Genomic DNA, 26,113 nt, shown 5'->3' on the forward strand with positions numbered 1-26,113 from the left:
CCCCCCAAATACCTAGCAATCCAAAACAGTCCAGTGGAGCCTGAGTGGTGGGTGTTGCCTTCTGACACACTTCCGGTGATGTCAGGGGGTGTGGCATATGCAAATGAGTTATGCTAATGAGCTCCTGCACCTCTTTTTCTACAAAATGACCCCTGCTCCCTACCATCCCACAAAGATTTGTAAAAATTTCCCTCCCATCACACACCCAGTTCTTCAAGAAACTACAAGTTCTTGGGGGGGGGGGGGTAGAGCAGACCAATTTCCTCCTGTCTAAATATTCAGAGCCTTCAGGAGCTCATCATGTTCAGTACTCATAGGGTTGCCAGTTTCCAAGCGGTGGCTAGAGATCTCCTGGAATTACAACCTGCCTCCAGGTTATAGAGGTCGATTCTCCTGGATGAAATGGCTGCTTTGGAAGGTGGACTCTATGGCATTGTACCCCACTGAAGTCTCCCCCTGCCCCAAACTCAACCTTCCTAAGGCTCCACCCTAGAGTGGCCAGCTCCGGGTTGGGAAATACTTGGAGATTTGGGGGGGGGGTGGAGCCTGAGGAGGGCAGGGTGTGGGGAGGGGAGGGACTTCAGTGGGGTACAATGCCAGACGGCCATTTTCTTCAGGTGAACTGATCTCTGCCCTCTGGAGATCGCTTGTAATAGTGGGAGCTCTCCACCCCCAAATCTCCAGGAATTTCCCAACCCAGATCTGGCAACCCTACACATCACTCTTTTTGTAGCAGGAACCCCTTTGCATATCCTCCAAGAGCTTACAGTAGCCCCTGTAGGAAGAGCTCTGTAAGCTCTTGGAGGATTGGCTACATTAGGGGTGTGTCGCCTAATATGCAAAGGAGTCCCTGCTACAAAAAGAGCCCTGGACTACAAACTAGATGTTTTTGCATCCTGGCGGGGGGGGGGGGGTCCAAGGAGGGCGTTAAACCCCTCCCTTTTCTTTGGGGGACCTGGTTTTGCTGCTCTCATGACTGGCATGACTTGCCCACTTCACTATTAGAAATTACACGAACTTGGGACATGTGAGGAATTGCTGGGCGTTGTGCAGGGAGAGTTAACTGACTGGGAAATCTTTCCCAGTTTCTTCCATCTCCCTCTGTTTCATTTTCCTCTGTTCTTATCAGTCTTCTATGCCCCTGGTAACATGCTCAGTCATTTCTTCTTGGCGTGGTGGTAGTGACTTTACATGTCACATTTTTGAGACACCATTTCCAGTAGTTCCTGCTATGCTCACGCCAGTGGTTGTGGTTAATCTTCCCCCTGTTCTAATGAAGAGAAGGGCTGGTTTGTTTTCTCCCTTACCAGTTGCAGCATTAATGGTGGCGGGAGCACTCTCTCGGTCCTGCTTCACTGCTGTCACGCCAATGCCATATTCTGTTCCAGGCCGCAATCCTAAATAAAAAGAAAACAACACCTAAATGTGTACAGAATCTCAGGCAGGGATCTTACCGCCTTATCCTTATTAGGAACAGTAAATTTCTCATTGAATAGGCCTCCCTAGAAAGAACTAAGGTAGTCTGACTGTGACTCTTACATAGATCAAGCGATATGTGACTTTAGCATTAACTGCCCAGAACTTTCAGAAGACCTACCAGTGAGGGTAGCTTTGGTTGTGGCTTGGTTGCTTCTGGGCACTGTGATTTCAGCATGATCTCCACCAGAAATGGGTGCGTACTTGATCCGGTAAACTTCAGGGGTAGCTTGGCTGTTCTTCCACTCCAGGGTGATGGTGCTGTCTGTCTGAGAGAGGCGCTTCAGATTTTTTGGAGCATCCAGATCTGGGGGAGATGAAGATTATTTCTTTTCCTGAGAGCCAAGATCTGAAGACCTATAAAACTGCTTCATATTGAGCCAGACACTCTGTTTTTTCTTGCTTACTGTTGTCTAATCTGACTAGCAGCAGCTTTCCAGAGAAATGCCTTCCCCACACCTTCCCCTTCAGCTGGAGATGCTACAGACCAAACCTGGGACATTCTGGATGCCAAGCATGTACTTTACTACTGAGCTTTGGCCCCTCATACGGGCAACTGAAATTGGTGTTGGAGGAGAGCTTTATGGATACCGTGGACGGCCAAAAAGACAAATAAGTAGGTCCTAGATAAAATCAAGTCTGAACTCACTCCAGAAGTTAAAAAAAGACCAAACTGAGGTTATTGTACTTTGGTCACATTATGAGAAGACAAGAATCACTGGAAAAGACAATAATGCTAGGAAAAATTGGGCAGCAGGAAAAGAGTCAACATGAGATGGATTGACTCAATCAAGGAAGCCAAGCCCCTCCGTTTGTAAGACCCGAGTTAGGCTGCTAATGACACGACATTTTGGAGGTCATTAATTCCTAGGGTCGCCATAGGTTGGAAGTGTCTTGACTGCACTTAACAGCCACACACACAGGCAGGCAGGCAGGCAGGCAGGCAGGCAGGGGGTTTGGTTATCAGTGCAGTACTGAACAGATTTACAACCTTCTAAGTCCATTCATAGAATCCTAGAATCACAGAGTTGGAAGGGGCCATACAGGCCATCTAGTCCATCCTCCTGCTCAATGCAGGATCAGCCCAGAGAATCCCTGAAAGTGTTTGTCCAGCCGCTGCTTAAAGACTGCCAGGGAGAGGGAGCTCACCACCTCCCTAGGCAGCCGGTTCCACTGTTGCACCTCTCTTCCTGTCAAAAAGTTTTTTCTAATATCCAGCTGGTACCTTCCCGCCCTTTAAACCCATTATTGCGAGTCCTCTCCTCTGCTGTCAATCACTTCAGTAAACTTAGAAGGGTGCATCTCTGTGTAGGACTGTACTGTAAATGACTTTTAGAGTTCTAGTCACCACCATGATAAATTCATTTTATATAAAAGGTAGGGTTTTTTCCATGTTGTAGTGCAGAGCACCTTCACACCCCACAGAAATGCATCTGGGTTTCCTTAATGAAACATCTGAAATACTTCTTGTCCATCACCCCTGATATTGACCTGCACTGCACAGCCACAGAGGCTTGTTGGGTGCGCACTGTGATGGTTCATGCAAAGCAATGGTGATCGCTAACAGAAGTAGTCTGTGAATTTAACATGCACCAAAAAACACTGAATTGCTGTGGCAGGTACATTAAGGGTATCTTGGCAGAAAAGTTGATGGGGAATGGTTTCACGTCATAGAGGGGGGAAGATTTGGTGGTACAGTGCATGCATTACTTGCCAAAGGCCTCACAGTCCAACCCTGGCATCTTCATTTAAAGGATTTCAGGAAACAAATGTTGGAGATGACTTTTTCCCCACCTGAGAACTTGGAGAGCTGCTGTTGACCATAGTACTGAGCTAGACGGACCAATGGTCCGATGCAGTGCCACGCGGCTTCCTGTGTTCCCCCCAAAGTTAGAAAGGAAGACGCCATTTTACCTGTGGTGAAGCTCTCCGTCACGGGGTCACTCTCCATATCCCCACGCCGGGACACGAGCGTCACCTCATATTCAGTGTGTGGTTTCAGATTGCCGATGGAGTATTGACTTTCATCCTCTGAGAGGTCGATGGATGTTCGGTCCCCAGGGACCTCCTTGGGCCCAAAGGTGAGCTCAATGCCATCGATTTCGGCAAAGGGTTTAAACCAGGTGATCAGCGCTGTGGTGTCTGTAACGTCCTTCACCTCAATTTGGCTGGGGGCATCAAGTCCTGGGGGAAGAAAGAAAGATACAAAGCAGGCATTTAAAAAAAGGCAAGCGACAGGACTTCCCGTCATCAACAGCCATTTCGAGGGGTATTAAAATAGATTTCTATGCTACTTAGGTGATTTGCCCCGCTGGACAACATCCAAGCATTGTCCAGAGGATAACAGGGCAAATGGAAGCTTCGTGGGAACATTTCAGCTCAGGAAAAGGGCAGGAAGAGGTAGGCTTCAGCCCTCCTCCTCCCGAGGTTCCATCCCTATCAGGTTCCCATGTATCTGCTATTATTTTTTTAAAAAGAATTTTTTTGAAGCTCTAAACATAAAGCTCCCAGCTAGAGACAAGCAAACTCTCCACAACTTTCCTTGGAATGAAGTCTAAACTCAGCTCGTAGTGCTAAGGCCTTGGGGCACTTTTCCTTCCCTCTCCTTCCGCTTGAACCATGCATATTTACTCAGAGGTCACACTTATTCAGTGGGCTTACTCCAAGGTTAGCATGCATCGGAGTGCCATTGCTCCCAAGTTTCACAGCATTTACTGTATTGGGAGATCCAACTTGCTAGCCAGAACAAAGAAACAGGAGACAAACAAGTTTCCTGCAGGTACAAAAAGGCTCATCTCCAATACATACCACGCAGATGCAACAAAACAAAACACAGAAATCAACCCATTTAAGTTTCAAACAGAAGAACTCTTGAGTGAGTTTCAACTCTCCTTGGAATTCTTCCAGGGCTACTTAGAATGAAAAAGTTCAGTTTCTAGTCTCAAAGTATTAAAAGTCAGAATCATATCTTCTCCCAGCATCACATCTTTTTTGTCCGCCAGATGGGAAAGACTCAGGTTCAAGTCTTTACTCGGCCAGGAAGCTCAGTGGATAACCTTGGGTCCTTACCTCTCTTCAGTCTAACCTTCCTCACAGGGGTGTTGTGAGGCTAAAACAGAGGAGGGAACCGCCATGTGTGCCGTGCTGAGCTCCTTGGGGGAGAGATGAGATTAGACAAGTGGCCTCCAGGTAGCCTTGGCCTTCATTTCTTGTTTAAACCATTCCTCACAATAGAAACTTTTACAATTATCTCCATGCTGGGCAACTACCACTTTTGCTGGGGGAGGGGGGGAGAAACCCTAACTAAAAGCCATCTCAGTTTTTTAGTAACCTTTGTCCCCTTGTGACAATAATGGAGGTACTGAAATAGGAAATCTTAGGTATGCATGTAAAGTAGGGTTGCTAGTTCCGTATTGGGAAAGACCTGGAGATTTTGGGGGTGGAGCCTCAGGGGGGTGGGGTTTGGGGCATAATGCCATAGAGTCCAACTTCCAAAGTGACCATTTTCTCCAGGTGAACAATATCTCAGCTGCCTGGAGATCAGTTGTAATAGCGGGCGATCTCCAGCCACTACCTGGAGGTTGGCAACCTTAGTGTTTCTTCTGAGCTTCTGAGACCTGACCAGATCTAGCTAGCTTGGGCCATCCAGCTCCAGGCAAGAAAGCTCACAGTGACCCTAAATAGGTCACTGCTGCTTGGGATCCTCCACTAGCCTGCAACAGCTACTGAGTCTCCATCCATGGAGAGCTGCTCAGCTTCTACCTGTGGCTGTCTTCTTCTTGCTGCAGCAAAGGGGAAGAAGGAAATCGCTGTATTTTTCTTTTTCTTTTTTTTGGTGCAATGCCCTGGACCTTCCCCGCTGCTGCTAGCTGAAGCTGGATGCCACCCAAGGGTTTGTGAGTGGGTAGTGCCACTGAAAGAAGACTGCCAAGGAGGCTTTGCCCATGTGACTATTAGAACAGTGAGTGGCTACAGTCACCCATATGCTTCTCATCACACAGGGGTTTTATTTATGGCTCCTATAAACACCAGGTCTCTGTTTTTCTTGGCTTTCTATCAACATCGCTAGATGGCCACTTACTTGTGGTTACCACCTTAGAGAGGCCAGGTCCTCTGGTCTGATTCTTCACAATATAAAGGGACACGTTATATTGTTGTCCTGGAGCCAGACCTGGTTGCAAGTATGACGTTTGCGGCCTCTTTAGGCTGCTTCTTATTCCTCCGTTGTCTTCCTCTTTCTGAAAGGCAAGGGTCAAAGAGTTGGGATTTGATAAAAACCGGGGGGGGGGGAGAATCCAGGATTCTTGGAGTCGAAGTCATGGGAATTTGAATTCCTTCCTTACCAAGCTGTTAAAGACAATTTCCCACCCGCTGAAGGGGATGTCCAGGGGGTCCCACTCCACCTCCACAGAAGTCTCTTTAACTGACTTGAACTTTAAGCCATCCGGGGCAGGCAAGTCTGGAAAGCAAAAAGCGGGACGATGAGGCACAGACTTCTACACAGACCTCAATTAATTCTGTTTCCATGCCAGGCATCCCTGTGATGCTGTAACAAAAGAAGTGCATATACTCCACATTCAAACAATTTGGGAGAGAAGAGGAAATAAATTACAAAAAAACACATAATTATGAACAGGCACATTACTTGCAAGTCAATTTTTTTTTTTTAAATGTGGAGACTAAAAAGAAACCTGACCTGAGGGAAACAACATGCATCTATGTAATCCCCCACCTCTCATGCCTGCCCTAGGTTTGAGGTGAAATTGCCCCCTCTGAGCTGTGCTGCTCTATGTGCAGGCTGTGAAGAGCTTTCCTGCAGCAGTTTCAGTGATTATTCTGGGTGCGGTTGTTAAGAGGCCTGAAATATTTGCCCGTTTTCCAGTTTGCTGCTGCTGTTTGGCATCATTTTGTTTTCCGCTGGCAGCACAACACAAGACGGGAGTGAGGACAGGAAGTGTTATACTTTTTCTGGTCTGCCCTTGTGACAACACCATGAAGCCAATTGCACCAAATTTGGGGATAATGCTTCTGAATCATTTCCGATTAAGGAGAGTCTTGGCCGGGCCTCTCCTGACTCTACCAAGCACTCACTCACTACCACTGCTTACCCTTCACAACAGTAAGTTATTTTGGGGGGATTTTTTGGCATGGAAAAGGGGAAGAGTAGCAGGCAGGGCTAACTAGCTGCAGAGGCAGCCCCCATTATAAGACATGCCAACATTTAGAAGAGTCTGAGCCTAGTTTTTAATGGTGCAAGGCTTTCTAAAGCTTTTCAGAGAGCCAGTTTTGGTGTAGAGGTTAGGAGCGCAGACTCTAATATGGGAGAACCAGGTTTGAGTCCCCCCTCCTCCGCATACAGCTGCTGGTATGACTTTGGGTCAGTTACAAGTTCTTTCAGAGCTGTTCTCTCAAGGGCAGTTCTCAAAAGAGCTCTCTCAGCTCCACCTACCTCATAGGGGTTGTGGGGAGGGGAAGGGGAAGGGAAAGGAGATTTTAACCTGCCCTGAGACTCCTTCAGGAAGTGAAGGGCGGGGTATAAATCCAATCTCCTCTTCTTCTTCTAAAGTGAGGAATTCATATTCTGAAGCTCTTAAATTCCAGATTCATCTGATCACAGGCTCCGTAAAATTTAATATACTCACATGTGGCAACCCGGGCACTGACTGGGATGCTTTTCTTGTTCTTTAGGATGGCAAACACACGGATGAAATATTCCACACCGGGTTCCAGTTCCCGAATGGTGGCAGACGAGTGGTTTCCGGGTACTCGGAACTGCAGTTCTAAGCCGCCAGTGCCAGTAGGAATGTAGGTGATGAGGTATTCGGTGACTATATTTTCATTCTTCCATTCAAGGTTGACAGTTTTGTCTGTTACATCTGTCACCATCAGGTCTTTCGGAGGAGATACTGCCAAGAGAGTTTAGGGAGAAGAAGGCAAAGTCCCTATCAAATGTCTGAGAAGCAAAAGACGTGTGTTCTGAAAACTGGGCGATGCTGTGCCTTTCTAACGGCTGACCTGCGTGCTGAGCCATATCATGTGATAGATTTCTTCCTGGGCTGTACCATTCCAGCCTGTACACAGGGAATTCTGTTTTTGAAAGTTTCCCCATATAGTTTCATGGCCCTCTTGTTCTTCTCCCTCCATTTTGGGTCTTCCTTGACTTCCCCCTATTTCATAACCTCATTCACTCCCCAACTCATTGGAGCTCCACCAGAGGGGGAACTACCCAATAGCGGGGGCACCTGGGGAAAGCAGTAGAGCATGGCCTTTTCACTCTGTTTCCTTTGCTATTGTTGACAGGACGCCTACCGCCAGCAGAACTACTACTAGGAGAAGTGTCAGTGACTGTCACTGAGCAATGAGTCTTGACAGGTGCCGGACTGTGCCACTCACTGATGGTGTCCCTGCCTTGCCCTGTCCATGTTCATAACATATTCCAGGTAAATAAAAATATAGGAGTTAGGCTTAGGGTTGCCAGGTCCCCTTGTCGCTCCCACGGGGGGATTTGGGGGGCATTCTGGGGCTGGGCGGGGATGCCCCATGCCCCACTCGTGACCACCCGCCCGGCCACTCCTCTGCCTCCCCTCCTGCCCAATTTAAAGGGCTTCAGCTGATAGGCGGGGACCACGTGGCCTGCCAACCAGCTGGAGGGCCCTTGAGATCTAGCAAGAGGGAAGGAGAGGGGCAGTAGCGTGCGAGGTGGGGGCTGCCGTGTGTGGGGCTGGAGGAAATCAGCCCTACGTGCCACAGTCCCCACACCACTTGCAAAAAGACTCTTTAAAGGGGAGGGAGAGGGGTGGCGGGTGGGCGCTCGTGGGGATGGGGCTTCCCCCGCTAGCCGGGGGCAGATTGAAGCCCCCAGAAGTGGGGGGAACCCCCACCTGGACCTGAGGGCTGGCAACCCTAGTTAGGCTGGAACCTTTATACAATATGTGGCAAGTTTCTGTATCTAAGGAGTACATTTTACATAGAAAAGAATGCAACATTTTGACTCCCCCACTACAATCCAACAGAGTCCGGTCCATTGGGAAAGACTCTGATGTTGCTAACCCCGTAGCTCAGTTCAGAGTCATGCATTTATCCAGCCAGGTGGCAATAAAAAGCTTTAGTTACAGGGCTGAGGACAGTAGTTTTTTATCTGGCACCTGAGTTTTAGCTCGGGAGGGATTCTTACAGTTTGTAAAGCATGGGAAGTACGGGAGTTTAAAGAGATGTTGATAGTAAACTGGGAGTTTGAAAGCGGGTACAAAATCATTCCATGTAATCTACCGAGAGTGATAATCATCCTGGGAGGATCCCCAAGGGAACTTACCATCAGAACAGTCGTCACCTACGTAGCCTTCGTCACAGATGCATTGCCCATCTACGCAGCGGCCAAGGTCATTGCAGTTGTTTGGGCAGGACCGTTCGCTACAGTCGATCCCTTGGTATCCCTCGTCGCACACACACTGTCCATTGACACATCGCCCCCGGTTGTTGCAGTCCTTGGGGCACCGCCGTTGTCTGCAGTCCACACCGGTGAAGCCCTCGTCACACACACACTGCCCATTGACACAGAGGCCTCGGCCATTGCAGTTGTTTGCGCAGGCCAATTCTCCGCAGTCATCGCCGACAAAGCCTTTGTTGCACACACATGTCCCGTTGACGCAGCGCCCGCGATTATGGCAATCGTTGGGGCACCTCCGTTCTGCACAGTCCTCACCTGTGTACCCCTCGTCACACACACACTGCCCATTGACACAGCGGCCATGATTGTTGCAGTCATTGGGGCACCTTAGTTCACCACAGTCCACGCCAATGAAGGCCTCGTCACACACACAGAGGCCGTTAACACAGCGTCCCCGATTGTTGCAGTCATTGGGGCACCTCCGTTCGGCACAATCCTCCCCTGTGTACCCCTCATCACAGAGGCACAGGCCATGGAGGCATCGCCCACGATGGTGACAGTCATTGGGGCACTTCAGTTCTCCACAGTCCTCTCCCATGAACCCCTCGTCACACTCACACTGCCCGTTGACACAACGTCCCCTGTTGCGACAGTCGTTGGGACACCTCAGCTCGCTGCAGTCCTTTCCCATGAACTTTTCCTCGCACACACACTGTCCGTTGACGCAGCGCCCCTGGTTGTTACAGTCATTGGGGCACCTCACCTCCCCACAGTCAAAGCCCAAGAAACCCTCATTGCATACGCACTGCCCGTTAATACAACGGCCGCGCTCGTTGCAGTCTTTGGGACACCTCCTCTGGCCGCAGTCGTCCCCTGTAAACCCTTCGTAGCAGACACACACACCGTTGTCACAGCGGCCCTGACTGTGGCAATTGTTGGGACAAGCCACATCCCCGCAATCCTCCCCAGTGAAGCCGGTGTCGCAGTAGCAAGTGCCGTTGACACAACGGCCCCGGTCGTAACAGTCGTTAGGGCAGATGAGCTCACTGCAGTCTTCACCTGTGTAACCTTCATCACACACACATTCCTCTTCCACACAGCGGCCCCGGTTATTGCAGTTGTTCATGCACAGTGGCTCGCTGCAGTCTGCCCCGCCAAAGCCTTCCTTGCATATGCACTGTCCATTGACACACTTCCCGTGTTCGCTGCATGGCACCAAGCATACTTCAAGACTACAGTCCTCACCGGCATAGCCGTCAAAGCACACACACCAGCCATCCACACATTTGCCTTGGTCGTTACAGTCCCCGGGACACGTCAGCTGTCCACAGTCCACCCCAGTGAAGCCTTCGTCGCAGATGCACTTGCCATTAACACACCGCCCCTTGTTGTTGCAATTGTGGGGGCAATCTGGTTCAGAGCAGTTGGGTCCTTTCCAGCCAGGTTCACAAATGCAACCGCAGATGTCATTGCTGTAATTCCCCCGTCCACTGCAGTAGGGCGTGGCGTCGATGCGACCTAGGCCAGGAAAATGAAGAGGTGCGTTATCCCCATTGAAAGATCAGCAATAAGAAAGCTCAAAAGAACATTTATATGGCTGAGGTTTATAAAACTGTATATGGTGTGGAAGAAGTAGATAAAGAATCCCCCCCCCAAAACTCAAACGTTCAGGTTCACCCAATGGAATCCATCGGTAAAAGTCTTAACACGAACGAAAGAACATATTTATTCATGCGACGTGTAATTAACAATGGAATTTGCCATCACAGATGTGGTGATGACTACAGGCTTTTTTTGGGGGGGGGGTAATTTTTTTGGGTGTGTGCCTGTGCCTGGAAGTCATGGTGACTTCTGGCAATTCCTACTAGGGCATGGAGGACGTTCAGAAAAGTGGCTTGATAGCCTGCCTCTGCCTCCCGGCCCTGATATTCTCTGGAGGTCCCCCAGGTCTGAGTGGGCATTTCCCTGCTTTTGGAGGCTCTAATCCGCCCCCAAGCCCCACCCCCAAGAGTGACCACCCTCCTGGCCACCCCTCTCCTTCCCCTCCTGCCTGATGTAAAGGGCTTCGGCTGATCAGCGGGGACCACGAGGCCCGCTGGAGGGCCCTTTAAATCTAGCAGGAGGAAGGGAGAGGATTGGCCGGGCAGCTGGTCACTCTTGGGGGCTTGGGGGCATCCCTGTCCACCCCCAGAATGCCCCCCAAATCCCCCTGCCGGACCAGCGAGGGGACCTGGCAACCCTAATCCAAATACTTGTCAGGGTCAGCCCTTCTTCGCTCTCCTGATCTGACGAGATCAGGCATGCACCATTTTGCAGAGCTGTGCTAGAGTCACCAACTGACCCAAGGGCAAACTTGCTCCTGTTGTTTCTGTGCCTTTAACGGAAGATTTGAAGAAATGACCTTTTCAAGCACTACTAGCTGCTAATGCCTGCAGGGTATCCAACTGCTATTAAAAACCATAAAAGCCAGCCGTTCATAGCCTGATTTTTTTTTTGGGAAAATAGGGACACACTGGCTAACATCCTATACCAAGCAGAGTTCCCCTGCCATTGTACATTGCTGAGTACACATTCCTCTGTCTACCATATGCTGCATTCTTTTATTCTGCAGTCATCTGTGCTTTCCTGCTGTAAGAGCTAAGGAGGTAAGTTAAGGATTACTCCACAATATATTTCCAACAGTGCAGAATATACCTCTAGGTATACTAGAGTGGGAGACTCCTGCACCTGAACTTAAGCTTCCCACTGCTGCCCAGTGCACTGTGGGAGAAAATGAGGGGGAGGGAGAAGCCATCGTGGCATTTCTGTAGTGTCACTTCCAGTCACGTGACTGGAAGTGACATCATGCATCACTGTGATGTCCCAGCAATCCCCCGTAGAGATCTGGTAGGTTGCTAGAGCATTGCGGTGACATGTGATGTCATTTCCAGTTATGAGACTGGAACTGGCATAGTGACATTGCAGCATCGTGTGACACCTAGCCCTGCCCACCATCTCTCCCGGGAGCTGCCAGCCCTACACATCTCAATGCTTGTAGTGTGTGAAATGGCAGAGTGAGCACTGGTGCCTTAGTGCTCATGCACAAGCTTTTACAAACACACATACTGGAATCAAGATGCACGCACCCTCACACCAAGAAATTTAACTTCTCACCATCCCAGGGAGCAAGCTGATTCCTGAAGAACAGCAGCATGAATGCTTCATACTTTAACAAGGAATTCCTCCAAAGGCCAAAACTGGGAGAGTGACTTCTCGGGGGGGGGGGGGGGGGACTGTTCCTGGTAAATAGAAGGACCTAGAGTACATAGGCCAAAAATATAAGACCCCTATCCTCATACCAAGGCAACTCTACACCTCTCAATGCTTCAGCCCCAGTGTCTACGGATTGCTGAAGAACATACACTGTAATTGTGCCATAGTATTAAGGCTGCAAGGTTTCTAGCACCCCAAATCCCAAGACACCTCTAGGGGCTAATGATACCACATTGAGTAGTAGCTACGCTACTGGCATTTCATCTGCACCACCAGGAATTAACCCATACAGTGTCTGAGGATGTCTCAATCCATATGGGTTGGAAGAGAAGGACTATTCATCACATACTAGGGTTGCCAACTCCAGGCTAGTTCCCCTGGAGAAAATGACTGCTTTGGAGGACATCCTCTATGGCATTATACCTTACTAAAGTCCCAACACAAACTCTGTCTTCACTAGGCTCCACTTCCAAAACTCCATGAATTTTCCAACCTGGAGTTCGTAACCCTGGAAGCAGGCCTGAAAGGCCAGGCTACATTTTCGGCCTAGAAAAATTCCAGTCACCCTGGAACTTCAGTGACCATTAAAATGATTTAGAAAGGCAGGATATGCCGCATTGATTTTTAAATATTTAATGTTTTATGTCTTTAGCATTCAGAATTGGTTGTTGGCCCCTTTGAACATGAATTTGGACTCTGGGGTATATATTATTAAACAGGATAAACAAAATACCTTCTTCCCAGTCTGTACCCATTAGTTTTGCCTCATCATGCCTCAATGCTTTTGTTATCCATCTACTGTAGTTATGTACCTATCACATTTTTTACCTGCCTCTCCACCAATGAGCTCAGTGTGGTATAGGTTAATTCTCCCTTCCTCTGTTCTATGCTCACAGGAACCCCCCCACACACACACACAATTAAGTTAGGCTGAGAGCAGGGGCGCCAACAGGCCTGGAGAAAAATGTCCTGTCTCAAACAAATGCGTAGTGAAACGGGATGGACTAAGGGATGTTATTTACCTGCATGCCATGGAAACAGGGTTGCCAGACTCCCTGGTGGAGGCAGGGGGTCCTCTGCCACCAGGCCCTGCCCCCACCTGCCAATCAGCTGATGGTGGCGGGACTTACCTGGACAAAGTAGGGTTGCCAGCCTCTAGGTGGGGCCTGGAGATTTCCCACTTTTACAGCTGATCTCCAGCTGACAGAGATCAGCTCCCCTGGAGAAAATGGGTGCTTTGAAGGGTGGACTCCTTGGCTATGAACCATGCTGAGGTCCCTTCCCTCCCCAAACCCCACCTTCTCCTGGATCCACCCCCCCCCCCAAAGTCTCCAGGTATTTTCCAACCGAGAGCTGGAAACCCTAGGAGAAGAGAAAAGCCCAGGCCTTGCTGCTGGCGTTGCACAGGAAGTGAAATCATCATACCAGCAGTGATGTTCAGGTGATGCTCTGATATTTGGGCAAAACCTCGATGGTAGAAACCAGCTTTATTATAGTTTTTGCCCAAATACCAGAGCATTGTCTGAATGTCGTTGGTGTGATGATGTTGTTAGAATATACAAGATCTGCTGTGTGTATGAAGCAAGAAGGATAAGAAGAATATCCTACAGGGGGCATTGGAGGGAGTAAGTAGCTAGAATAGTCAGATTAAGGACTTCCTGGTATTTTCAAATGATCCCCTCCTGTCTCCTGATTGGCTGTTCTGGAGACTTCCTTCTCCTGCACAGCTTCTGTTGTTGTTGTGCCTCCTTCAGCAGTTAGGTTAAATAGTTAGGCTCTCTCTCTCTATGTACTGTAACAGTTTGTTCTTCTTTAAGTAACCTACTTATTTTTTTCTCTAAACAGCCAGTGCTCCACTTCCTTTGCATATTTAAACTCTGCCAACAGACGTCACTTCCTGTGCAATGCCAGTGATGAGGCCTAGGCCTTTCTTTCTCCAGGTAAGGCGCCACCCCACCCCCAACCCCCATTGGTTTCCAGGAGGGACCTGTCACCCCTACATGAAAAGCTTCATCTGTCCATTTTCACAACTTAATCTTCTGTTCAAGGGACAAGACATTCCCCCCCCACCAGGCCTGTTGGCTTGCTCAAGGTTACCTTACCTTCCACAGGTTGCCCACTGGGGCAGCAGCCAACCCCACTGGCACATTGATCTCGTAGAGAGGAGACCAGCCCCTCCAGTTCCTCAAGTCGGGTTAAGAGATCCTTGATATCGGGGCTGGCTGCACAGCCACAGGCTCGCCGCGGGATGTTGATCTTGTGTGTGAAGACAATCTGGTTTTCTTCGTTCACCGTGTGCTCCTGATAATGTTGGCTGGGTTCGATGTGAGGTTTGAGCTCCGAGTCCCCACTGGCTGACTCCAAGTCCACGGAACAAAGAGACCCGACAGGGACTTTAATGTTGTAGACGTGGTTAAAGACCACAGGCTGGTTGTCCTCGGGCAAAGTGACATTGATCCCTGCCTCTCTCCTCTGCCGAATAATTTTCTTGATGAGTCCGCCACTGACATGCTGATGGAACAGAGAGAGGACCACCGAGGCCAAAACCCATGTGGCGAGGCCCATGCTGAGGTTCAGTTCCTTTAGGATGTTCTTGCAGATACCGGTGTGGTTCCTTTCAAGGGGAAATGAAAAGAGCCAGCTTGGAATGGAAATGGGGCTGCTTTCTTCTGCTTCCCGACCAGCTCGCTGTCCCTGCAACAGTTAAAACGAAAACAGGCTGAGTTACTTCTCTGTGAAACTAATATTATGACCTCCGGAAACAGGGCAGCGGTGCAGTCAGAAGGTGATCAGTTTGCAGTTGGATAATAAGATGTGAAAAGACGTGAGGAAACATAGCGCTTGGGTCCTGCCAACTTCTCCTTCAGTTCGTGGCACGGAGGTAAACAACGTACATTTCACCAAAGCTCAAAGGGACAGGACATTTGTTTTCTCCAGGCAGCTGGCCACCTTATGTTATATGCAGAATCTGGAAATAAACGATGGGGCCATGCGTTGACTCTGTTTTGGAAGCAAGAATGGGTCATTCAGATCTCTGCAGCATCTTTATGCACAAGTGAGTCCGCGGGTTTGCCAACTTCCAGATGGTGCCTTGAGATCTCCCAGAATTACAACTGATCTCCACAGTACGGAGATCAGCTCTCCTGGAGAAAATGGCCCTTCTGGAAGGTGAACTCTAGGCCTGTAGCCTGCTGCAGTCCTTCCTCTCCCCACCCTCCCCAGACTCCACCCCCAAGCCTCCAGGAATGTCCCAACCTCAAGTTGGCAACGCTAGCCAGGATACAGCTATTTGCTATAGTGGGTGAAGAAAACATCCTCTTAAAACAGGTTTACCTTATTATTATTTTTGTCTGACTTGGTATCCTAACGGCTGCTTCCTGCTAACTCGAGGGACCTTTGCATTATAACCATGGAGCTCCAAGTCACAGCAGATTAATTCTGATGGAGTGAGAGCGGGGACAGGAGGCCCCATAATTACTTGCGCTTGTTAAGAGAGAGACCTGTTTGGTTAAACAGGTGAGCTAATGGTACGCCCAGCTCCTTCAAGAGGAGAGAGGAAGGTTTTATATCGATAACAGCTGCAAATGTGTCTGACGTGGGATTTTTGGAAGATCACTGTCTCTCAAGGCCTAATCTTTCACCAGCTATAGGAAGGCCTTCCCTTAAACACAACCACAGAATGAACAAAAACAGCTGTTCTTTTTCAGCTCTTGTCCCAACAAAAGGTATGTTGTATATCTGCTCAGATGTAGACAGGAGAATGGAGCAAATGTGTTTTGTGCTTCAAATGTACTCAAAGCCAAGCAGAATCTGAAAATCCCCTTTATTGTTGTCAAAGATGACTTAGCTTTTCGTAGATGTTCTATCTTGTTTACACTCTAGAGGAGGCTGAGGAACTAAAGATAGGTAGGTTGGCTAGATAGATAGAGCGGATAAGTTAGACATGGTGGATATATAGAAAAAATAAGCTAGACAGGCTAAGTACAGAGCATAGATAAGACAGACAGGATGCCAGCTGGTTTTGTAGACAGGGATTGCACATGTGTTTTAGGCATATACAGTACACATGTACACCATGCTTCATATTTCATACATTATGCATGTTTCATACACAGGGATTTTTAAAAACTGTCCCCAAACCCAACATCTTGCCATATCCTACATTTTGACAGATCTTTTTTCGGCTTCTTCTTCGCCCTAGTATCCTTCTTGGAATTTTGCTTAGCTTTGCTTTCTGATTATGAATCCATCCTGTCCCTTATTTCAACCTGAATGAGACATGGTAGGACAGGGCTTCCCCTCTGCACCCTTGGATACGTGAACAACCAATGTGACTGCACCATCTTTAGGGTCAGAGTTATGGCTCTGCATGCAGGTGGTTCAGGATTCAACTCCTGGCATCTCCAGTTAAAGGATATCAAGTAGCAGGTGGTGGGAAGGTCTTTTCTGCATCTGAGACCTTGAAGAGTAGAAAATATTGGGCTACATAGAGCAGGTCGAGAAAGAAATACTTTTCTCCCTTTCTCACAATACAAGCAATCGTGGGCACTCTATGAAATTGCTGAGCAGTCGGGTTAGAACAGATAAAAGGAAGTACTTCTTCACCCAAAGAGTGATTAACACATGGAATTCACTGCCACAGGAGGTGGTGGTGGCTACAAGCATGGACAGCTTCAAGAGGGAACTGGGTAAACATATGGAGCAGAGGTCCATCAGTGGCTATTAGCTCAGGTTGGGGCAGGTGATGCACTGTATTCTTGGTGCTTGGGGGGGCAACAGTGGGATGGCTTCTATTGTCCTGGCCCCACTGATGGACCTGCTGATGGCACCTGGTATTTCTGGCCACTGTGTGACAGAGTGTTGGACTAGATGGGCCATTGGCTTGATCCAACATTGGCTTCTCTTATGTTCTTATGACTGAGCTAGATGACCTGGATAGCCCAGGCTAGTCTGATTTCGTCAGATCTCAGAAGCTAAGCAGGGTCAGTCCTGGTTAGTATTTGGATGGGAAACCTCCAAGGAAGTCCAGAGTTGTGACGCAGAGGGAAACAACTTCTGAACATCGCCTGCCTTCAAAACTCTATGGGGTTGCCATGAGTTGGCTGCAATTTGACAGTGCTTCCACCGCCAGATGGACCAGTGGTTACTTTGACCTCATATGCTGTCTCCTTTGACCTCTCTTGTCCATCTTGTAGGAAGGACCCAGGCTCCAGACAGCACTGTCTGCTTTCATACCATCAGCACTCCTGATCCTGGAGGAAAGCACCGTGTCCTTTCAAAGCACAGCCCTGTTTAGAAAGCAGCCCTTAAAATGGCCCTCTGGCAAACAGACAAGAGTAAGCTCTTAAACAACAACAAGGCAAAAGGACTTGGGGAGAAAACAGCAAAGACTTTTATCCAAAACACTGTTCATCAGCCATGCTCTCCTAATTCAGCCAGATGAAAAGGTATTAGCAAAGTCATTTTGGATTCTCTCTCTCTCTCTCTCTCTCTGTTTCACCACTTTGAGATCAAACACAGCAATTTATTTTCCTGCAGTTCCAGCAGCTTTCCACAATGGGAAGACAATAAAAGTCCAGCCTCTTCTATCCTGGGGCTATATTTTTTCCACCAGCACCAGATTACACTGAATTTTAATATTTATTGTGAGAGAAATCAGAAACAAATGGGCAGGAACTTGACATCTGGGAAACCATCGTCCTGCCCATATGTTTCTTCGAGCATTTTGGAAATCCTTTCTTTAAAGACAGACAGTGAGAAAGGAGTGGCAGGTTTACTTCGCAGCCAGTCTCACTGAGCACAGTCAGAGTAAGTCTATAGTAAGAGTGTTTAGGATTGCAGCTGCAGCCAACTTTAAAAGCTTCAACCCAAATTAAGCACCTCAACAGCTGGGTCTTCCATATGTTTGTATTTTGCTCACACAAATGACATGTGGCTTGGCATGAAAGGGTTAAAATACTGCCCAAATACAGATGTTAGTGCAAGAAGGTTACAACTGCACACGCGCAGCAGAGACAGCGGATGGTTTGGTGTCAGAATGCACACAGCACAAGGGTACATAGTGTCCTGTGGATTCCTCAAAAGCCTAGCACATTTTAGAACAAAGTTTGAATCCGGTGGCACCATTAAGACCAACAAAGTTTAATTCTGGATATAAGTTTTCATGTGCACACACAAATTAAACTTTGTTGGTCCTAAAGGTACCATTTGACTCAAACTTTGCTCTATTGCTTAAGACCAAAACAGCTACCCACAGGAATACAGCAGATTTTAGATTTTCTTTTCAGCTGCAATGAACTCAACTTTCTGAAGGCAGGTCAGTGTTCCAACCAATTTCAGCAGGTATTATGTGTATGACTCAGGGTGGCCTAATGTAAGCACGATGCTGGTATAAGGTTGCCCAATTTTGCCATGGAAATTCCTGGAGATTTGGGAGTGATGCATATGTAGGGGGGAGTGTGGGAAAGGATTTCACCTAGAATCTGTGGTATACCATAGAGATGGGCCTCCAAAGGGGCCACTCCGTCCAGGTAAGATTGCCAACTTCCAAATGGTGCCTGGAAGTCTCCCAGAGCTACACCTGGTCTCCACACGACAGAGATCAGCTCCCCAGGACAAAATGGCTGCTTTGGAGGGTGAACCATTGTACCCTGCTGAGGTCTTTCCAGTCCCCAGACCCTTCCCGCCCCAGACTCCACTCCCAGATCTCCAGGAATTTCCCAACCCAGCTTTGGCAATGCTTGGGGTTGCCAACTCTGTGTTGGGAAATACCTCGGGATTTGGGGGGTGGAGAGGGGAGGGACCTTACCAGGATATAATGCTATAGAATCCATCCTCCAGAGCAGCCATTTTCTCCAGGGAAACTGATCTTGGTTGTCTGGAGATCAAGTGTAATAGCGGGATATCTCCAGGTGCCACCTGGAGGTTGGCAACCCTAGCAATGCTGCCTCCAAGGGAACTGAGCTCTAGTCTGGAGATCAGTTATAATTCCAGAACTCCCACCTAGAGGCAAAGAGTTACCGTGTACCACTTTGCACAGTCGCAGTGTCTTGTTTAAACTGGGCTCCAGTTAGGGTGGCCAGCTGTCCTCTATTTTAGAGGACAGACATCCTTTTTTTTTTGGCCTATCCTATATTCTTTAAAGCCTATCCTCTGTGTCCCATTTTGGGACCTACCCTCTGTAATGTCTGGCTTCTGTTTCTGTCCAAGAAAATCAGTGAAAGAAGTTGCAGAGGCTTGATTCCTAAGCAGCTACCTGGAGCTAAAGCTAACTGGGCTGTTTGAGGCAAATTAAAGAGGGTGAGCTGTAAATAAGGGAGAGCAAGGGCTTAGAAAAGCTCCCTACTGTCCTGACCTGGGTAGCCCAGGCGAGCCCGCTTTCGTCAGATCTCCAAAGCTAAGCAGGGTCAACTCTGGCAAGTACTTGGATGGGAGACCTCCTTGGAAAACCAGCAGTTGGGAAGTGCTTAGTGTAGATGGCCTTAAAAGAGGGTTGAGCAGATGTATATCCATGGAGAGCAGCTATGGGATCTGAATGGGATCTCCAGGTTCACAGGGAGCATTCCTCTCCCTTTGCAGAATACCCCATCCAGAATATAGTCACTCTGTTTTGGTTTTCAATATGTCATTTTACAATGCTTCCTATACCTGGCTGTGAGTGTAGATGTACTTGAAAGAGGTGTTAGCTCGCAAGCCTGTTATGGTGTTTTATGGACTATGTTACACTGTTACCTGATGAAGTGTGCCAACAACGAACTGTGCCTGAAACTGACATGCTGAGAGTGCCAGGTGAGAGTACCTACTGAAGACCGTGTTCTTACAATGTTTGCTACTCCAGAGGTGTTCCCGTGTCTACTGCATGCCATAGATCAATGCACGTGGTCGCAGATAGCACCAAACGCCATTTCAAACCAGCCGCATGGTCACCTACCTACAGGGCTCCCTCCCCCTCACACCAACGAAGCTGCAAGTACTCACAAAGACCTGGTATTCAGCCTGGCCACATGGACATGAGTCACCCATCTGCATATGAATACCCCTAGCCCAGGTGTCTTGATTGAGTTAGCAACTAGATCTCAAATTGCCCTCCAGTTTTCTGGCCCACCCAGAAAGATACAGTAGCCAATCGTTAACCTCTTGGCTATGACAGAACCTGAGTGTCATAGGGGAGGTCCCCTGGACCTAGCTCCTCCTCTAGACCCCTTTGGATATAATCAAGAACGCAACCCATAGCTTGCTCTCTTAAGTTCTTGCTCTCTCGCCCTTCACCTTTTGACTTCTTGCTCCGGATCCTGAAACCCCCCATCGCTCTCAAACGACGTCCCCTATAGAACCTGCTTTCCCCCTTAAGTCCAGCTTGCTATTCCATATCCTTCCCGTCCTCCTTTACACTCTAGTATTGCACAGCTAGAGTCTCTTTGGCATGTGGTCTTAGCTGGTCTGAGTCCATTCGCCATTCTTTTCCAATTTTCTCCCCATCCTTACCCCTTCGCTGGAAGTTTGGAGCTACGCAGTTGCAGCTAGGTAATTATAACCCTGAGCATCAACCACCATAACTGTGTTTTATTATTCTACCTTGATTTCTTAGTCTTGTATGCTTGTAATTGTTGTGTATAATCGAGTGAAGTGTGTCAGTAAACTACTACTATTATTATTATTAAGGAAGTTTGCCTCAGTCTTTCATTGGGAACCTCGGAAACAGTGCCATCCTCCGTAAACATAGACGGAAGAATCCCGATAATAATAACTGTACCGGTTGTCTCCCTTAAGGAGCAATTCGGCTAACAGAGGGCTGGACAGATGTATAAAGATCAAGGTCTATCTCTGCATAGTAGCCATGGTATCTGAATGGGATCACCAGGTTCACAACGAGACTGCCTGTGCTGAATACCCAGTCCGGAATACAATCACTCAGTTTTAGGCTCCAAAAATGTGCAAGAACAACGCCATCTTACAACTCTACCTATACCCTGTCGTTAGTGTGGATGGACTGATGCATCAAGAGCAAGGTCTGTCGCTGGAGAGCGGCCATGGTATCTGAATGGGATACCCAGGTTCACAAGGAGCATATCTCACCCTTTGCAGAACACCTGCTCCAGAATACAGCCACTCAATTTCAGTTTTAAAGATGCCCAGGAATCTTACAACCCTTCCTACACCTTGCCAGAGAAAGTTCTCTGTGAATTTGCTCTGCCAAGCCATTTCACCAAGTGGGGGCTACAACAGGGAAAAGTTGTAGTACTCATGAAGAACAAGCATAACTCTTGGAAGGACAGAGTCCCCAATGGATGACACTGTGCCAACCTCAGCTAGCACTTGGGCCTTAGCGTTCATGTGCAGGTATTTATGTGCGGTGAGCACCCGGCCCTATGTCCCAGCTCCCACCCACCCAGCGGCTCGAAAGCCCGTTAAAGGGCGATTAGACTAATGGGTACCTGCTACTAGAGCAAGGGGGCACCCGTCCCTGTGTTGTGGTGGTGAGCGGTGGCGACGGAGAAAAATGGTGGCTGGCGAAGGCAAGGAGCGAGCGAGCGAAGGAGGCCGGACCAACTGGCGCGGAGGCGGAGCAATGTAGCAGGCCAGAGCCTCACCAGGACAGAGGCCGCAGTGGGGCATGCGCAGAAGTGCGAGTGGTCCTGGCCCGGAAATGGAATCGCTACAGCCGGAAGAAGGAACTTCAAAGACCAGCACCAGAGAAGGACGCTGCCGACTACCTCCCGCAAGACAAGACAACGACCGAAGTTCCTCCGCAAGAAAAGGGTGTCTGGTAGGGTAGTCACCACCCCTATATGTCTGTGGCCCTAGGTTAGATTCTGTAAAAATGTGATTAGCACCTTCTGTAAGCCACCCAGAGACCCCCAGGGGTTAGGGCGGGATAGTAAATCGAACTTAATAAATAAATAAATAAATTATGCGCCTGCACAGCAGAGACAAGATGGATCTATTCCACACTCGGAGATTCCACTCAGTTGGGAGGAGAGAGAGCTAAACTGTGAAGAATGAAAACTCAAGCAACTTGAACAATTTCTTACAAGGCTTCCTCCCTCCTCACCCCAAAATTAGGGACACAGGGACAATGAATAATTTTATAAATAGGGAAAGCTGAAACCTAGGAGGGCTGATGTCTCACACTCCTGTTTCTGAAAAAAGCACTGATACTTAAGTAGAGACTGTCCCAGTTCATTCACTTGGCTGCGTGCCAGTGATTCCCGGTTGAAGTCCCGGAATCACACAACACACTATAAATTAGCCAGATTGTGACTTTGGAAGAAAGTCAGCATTCCACCCTCATTCTCTTCCCTCCAGAATGTATCTCCAGCCATTCCGCATACTATCAAGACCACCGAGGGAGAGATAAGCGATCAGCTGCTATGGAGGCCCCCTCCACGTTTCTTGATGCTTCACTCCCATTCTGAGTAAGATTGAGAAACAGCAGACAAAATATTCTTGCACAGAAATCTCCTCTAGGCCTCATCTATTCATTCATTTTTTTTAAAAAAATAACCATGGTGGTGCTCCATTGGTGATGGTATTACCTGTCGGGATTGTCTAGTACTGCAACGCCAAATACTTCAGCAGTTGTTCTTGAACTGCCATGTATTCATGGAAGTGTTCTCCTAATTAAAAGTGCTCATATTTGTTTAATAGAAAGGGTGAAGTCAGGGCTCAGTGGCAGAGCACCGATTTTGTGTGCAGAAGTCACAGTTGCAATCCCTGGCATCTCCAGTTAAAAAAGAATCAGAAGATAAGTTATGTGAATGGCCTCGTCATGAGACCTGGACAGCCATTGCCAGTAGACAGTCTCAGATTTGATACTGCCATATACTGAATAAGACCATTGGTCCAACAAGGCCAGCTATCTACTCAGACTGACAGTGACTCTCCAGGGTCTCAGGTTGCGCTCTTTCATATCACCTGATCCTTTTAACTGGAGCTGCCAGGGGTTGAACCTGGGGCCCTTCTGCATGCCAAGCAGATGTTCTGTCATTGAGCCACAGCCCCTCTTAACAGGCTCACAGTCTGACTCAGTGCAAGGCAGCTTCATGGGTTCAGACATAAAAAGAGAATCTACCCCATCATATCCTTTCACTTTGCTCTTGCATTGGAGGAAGTATCCTTTTGTCAGAGGAAAGGGCAATGCTAGCTGGGTGGTAAACCATGGTCAGGGCTGGAGAAGAACCTGGGCAGTGAACCTGGACTGGGAATTCTGCTCTGAGTTTCCACGAATGAACTCAGAAGCCAGGAAGCTGAAAGTCCTGCTCTGTTGACCAAACAAAGACAGAAAGTCAGGCTCCTTGAATTAATAATTGCAAGTACAGGTAGAGGTAGAACAGAGGTACTGGAGGCAGAATTTCCTGATTCCTCTTCCCTAGTAAACCACTCTCCCTATTTTTGCCATTTGGGGGATGACTTCTAAACATTTTGTTTCCAGGCTTGTAATTCCTTAGATTTCATCCCCCCCACCCCGGACTCAGTGGTGGATGTTTCTTGCCTGTAAGGCACATATGTGTAAATGCTCAAGTTGTGAACATTAAGGCAACTTGTGGCGCACAGCTTGCCATGTGATCCACTGATGAGGCTCATATCAAACTGTTGCTCACAGACTGTGAAACAACAATGCTTTCCCATCGTCTTTTAACCAAAAAGAACAAAACTTTGCTTGCTTTCCTTAAAAGAATGGAAGAAGAAGAAGAGATTGGATTTATACCCCACCCTTCACTCGGAGTCTCAAAGCACCTTACAAACTCCTTTCCCTTCCCCTCCGCACAACAGACTCCCTGCGAGGTAGATTGGGCCGAGAGAGCTCTGACAGAAACTGCTCTTTTCAAGAACACCTCTGACTTGCTTGCCCAAGGTCATCCAGCAGCTGCAAGTGGAGGAGTGGAGAATCAAACCCAGTTCTCCCAGATTAGAGTCCGCGCACTTAACCACTACACCAAACTGGCTGTTTCAGCGTCAAGGAATGTACCGGATAGCTGGTAAAACAGAGCTATCTGCTGCAACCTAACAGGTGGGAAGGGAACTTGGGTGGTGATTTTTGGTGTGAGGATTGGGCTGTTACAATCATGGCCCTGTTTTCATCTGTGAAATGTTGGAAGGTATGGAGTTTATTAATAGGGTTGCCAGCTCTGGGCTGGGAAATACCCAGAGGTTTTTTTGGGGGGGTGGAGCCTGGGAAGGGCAGGGTCTGGTGAGGCAAGAGACCTCAGCAGAGTATAATGCCAGAGAGTCCACCCTCTATAGCACCAATTTTCCTCCAAGGGAACTGATCTTGGTCATCTGGAGATCAACTGTAATAGCAGGAGATCTCCAGGTGCCACCCGGAGACTGGCAACCCTAAGTTTATATCAGGTCTTCAGGCCACCTGCTGATCACTGGAGTCAGTGCTACGTATCCCTATTCCCTTCATCACCTAGAGAGTTTGCTGATGCCTGAGAGCGCACATGGTTAGGGATGTTCATGACTACTCTGGTTCAATAGGAAAGTTGGGGGTTTGGCTGGATGGAGGAAAGGACAAACATATCCTTTCCTGTTTTGTTTTGTTTTTTCCTTTTCATTTCCATATCTGAACCGTTTGGGTCTGTCCATTTTCATTGCTGGTACTATGGATGAGATGTTTGTTTCTGTTATGCATGTTTTACACATCAGTCATGCAACCTACATGTACTGTTCCGTATGTATAATAGCATTTAGCTTGTTGATTTACTGACATCACACCTGAAATTGAAAAGGTTGGACCCAAGGCCCCAGTCCAGCCAGAGTGTTCATTGGTTTTTGCTTCCATCGTGCTCTCTTCTCTTACAGGCTTAAAACTGCCGACAATTTAGGCATGGTCCAGGAACCCAAAGGAACTGGTGAGGTCAGCTAACTTGTGCGTTTTCAGATCATGAGATGCAAGGGACTTCATTAGGGCAGATTAATCAAATGAACAGTGACGGCCAGAGTGGATTTTTTTTTTAACGAAGAACAGCTTGAAATGGCTCACCCCTGCTCAGAGAGACTCTGCCAGCACTGCTGCTTCCTGCCAAAAGCCTGTGGGCTCTGAGCCATCCTTCGGCGCTTAGAAAAGGCTGAGCATCTTGAAATGGTTTGAGAGACTTCAAGGTTTAGAGGACTGTCCGACTGGGCTGTGGCTTCTGACACAGCAAGAGCAGGAGCCGATTCGATTTTTCCCCATAAGTCACTGCCACACTAGCACCTTCCTGATGGCTTCGTGGGGGATGAATGCCGGAGCTGGAGAACAACAGCCCTGCCACCTGGGTGCCGGTAGGCAGCCCCACCCCTGTATACTATGTGGCCTTAGTTAGGGAAAAATGTATTTGAAACTACCTGTAAACTGCTCAGAGACCCTTCGGGATCAGAGCGGTAAATAAATCGAATGTATAAATAAATAAATGTATAAATGATTTCGAGTTGCCCTTTCGTGCAGATTCCATCCCCCTCCCCCAAACCCTTTTTTTTAATGGCTCGTCTATGCAAATTGAACCTGCAAATCTTTATTGCCATGCCATTTCCTGTTTCCTTGCCCCAGACTTTGCTCAGGTACGGTATCTGTTCTTCAGTCCTATTTGTGCACCAAGAAATCATCCACTGGAGTGACGACTGAGACAAGATTGAACCTCTCTTGCATGCTGGACAGGCCTCTAGCACTTCCTTTTAAAAGCTCTCCTGGCAACAGTCAAGGCTAGTGCAATCTCATCAGATCTCTGAAGCTGAACAGGGTTGGCCTTGGTTAATAGTTGGACGGGAGACCACCACGGAAGTCCAGGATGGTTATGTAGAGGCAGACAATGGCAAACCGCCTCTGTAGGTCTCTTGCCTTGAAATACTACCGGGTCACCCGAAATTGGCTGCAACTTGAATGCACTTCACACACACACACACAGCAACAAGCTCATATTGTTTAGGGGGCTGGTTTGCAACCCAGAGATTACAACTGGTGAGCCACTGTGGTGTTATAGTAGCAATCAAGGTCAGCTGTGCTCTCTGTCTAACCTC

At 48.2% G+C, this 26,113-nt stretch overlaps 1 protein-coding gene across 4 annotated transcripts in view; it reads right to left on the reverse strand.

Moving 5' to 3' along the window:
* Positions 1-26,113, reverse strand: part of TNC (tenascin C) — a 134,655-nt gene that overhangs the window by 73,291 nt on the left and 35,251 nt on the right. For all 4 annotated transcript variants that reach the window (XM_015425572.1, XM_015425571.1, XM_015425570.1 and 1 more), the window contains exons 2-9: positions 14,218-14,809; positions 8,789-10,381; positions 7,119-7,382; positions 5,820-5,935; positions 5,558-5,714; positions 3,391-3,660; positions 1,598-1,783; positions 1,308-1,397 (exon numbers count right to left, since the gene is read on the reverse strand). In XM_015425572.1, coding sequence (XP_015281058.1) covers positions 1,308-1,397; positions 1,598-1,783; positions 3,391-3,660; positions 5,558-5,714; positions 5,820-5,935; positions 7,119-7,382; positions 8,789-10,381; positions 14,218-14,680 — 3,139 coding nt within the window. In that variant the 5' untranslated portion in view covers positions 14,681-14,809. The remainder of the gene's footprint in view (positions 1-1,307; positions 1,398-1,597; positions 1,784-3,390; positions 3,661-5,557; positions 5,715-5,819; positions 5,936-7,118; positions 7,383-8,788; positions 10,382-14,217; positions 14,810-26,113) is intronic.

Source organism: Gekko japonicus, unplaced genomic scaffold, assembly GCF_001447785.1.
Source record: "Gekko japonicus isolate JY-2015 unplaced genomic scaffold, Gekko_japonicus_V1.1 scaffold807, whole genome shotgun sequence".
Taxonomy (NCBI): domain Eukaryota; kingdom Metazoa; phylum Chordata; class Lepidosauria; order Squamata; family Gekkonidae; genus Gekko; species Gekko japonicus.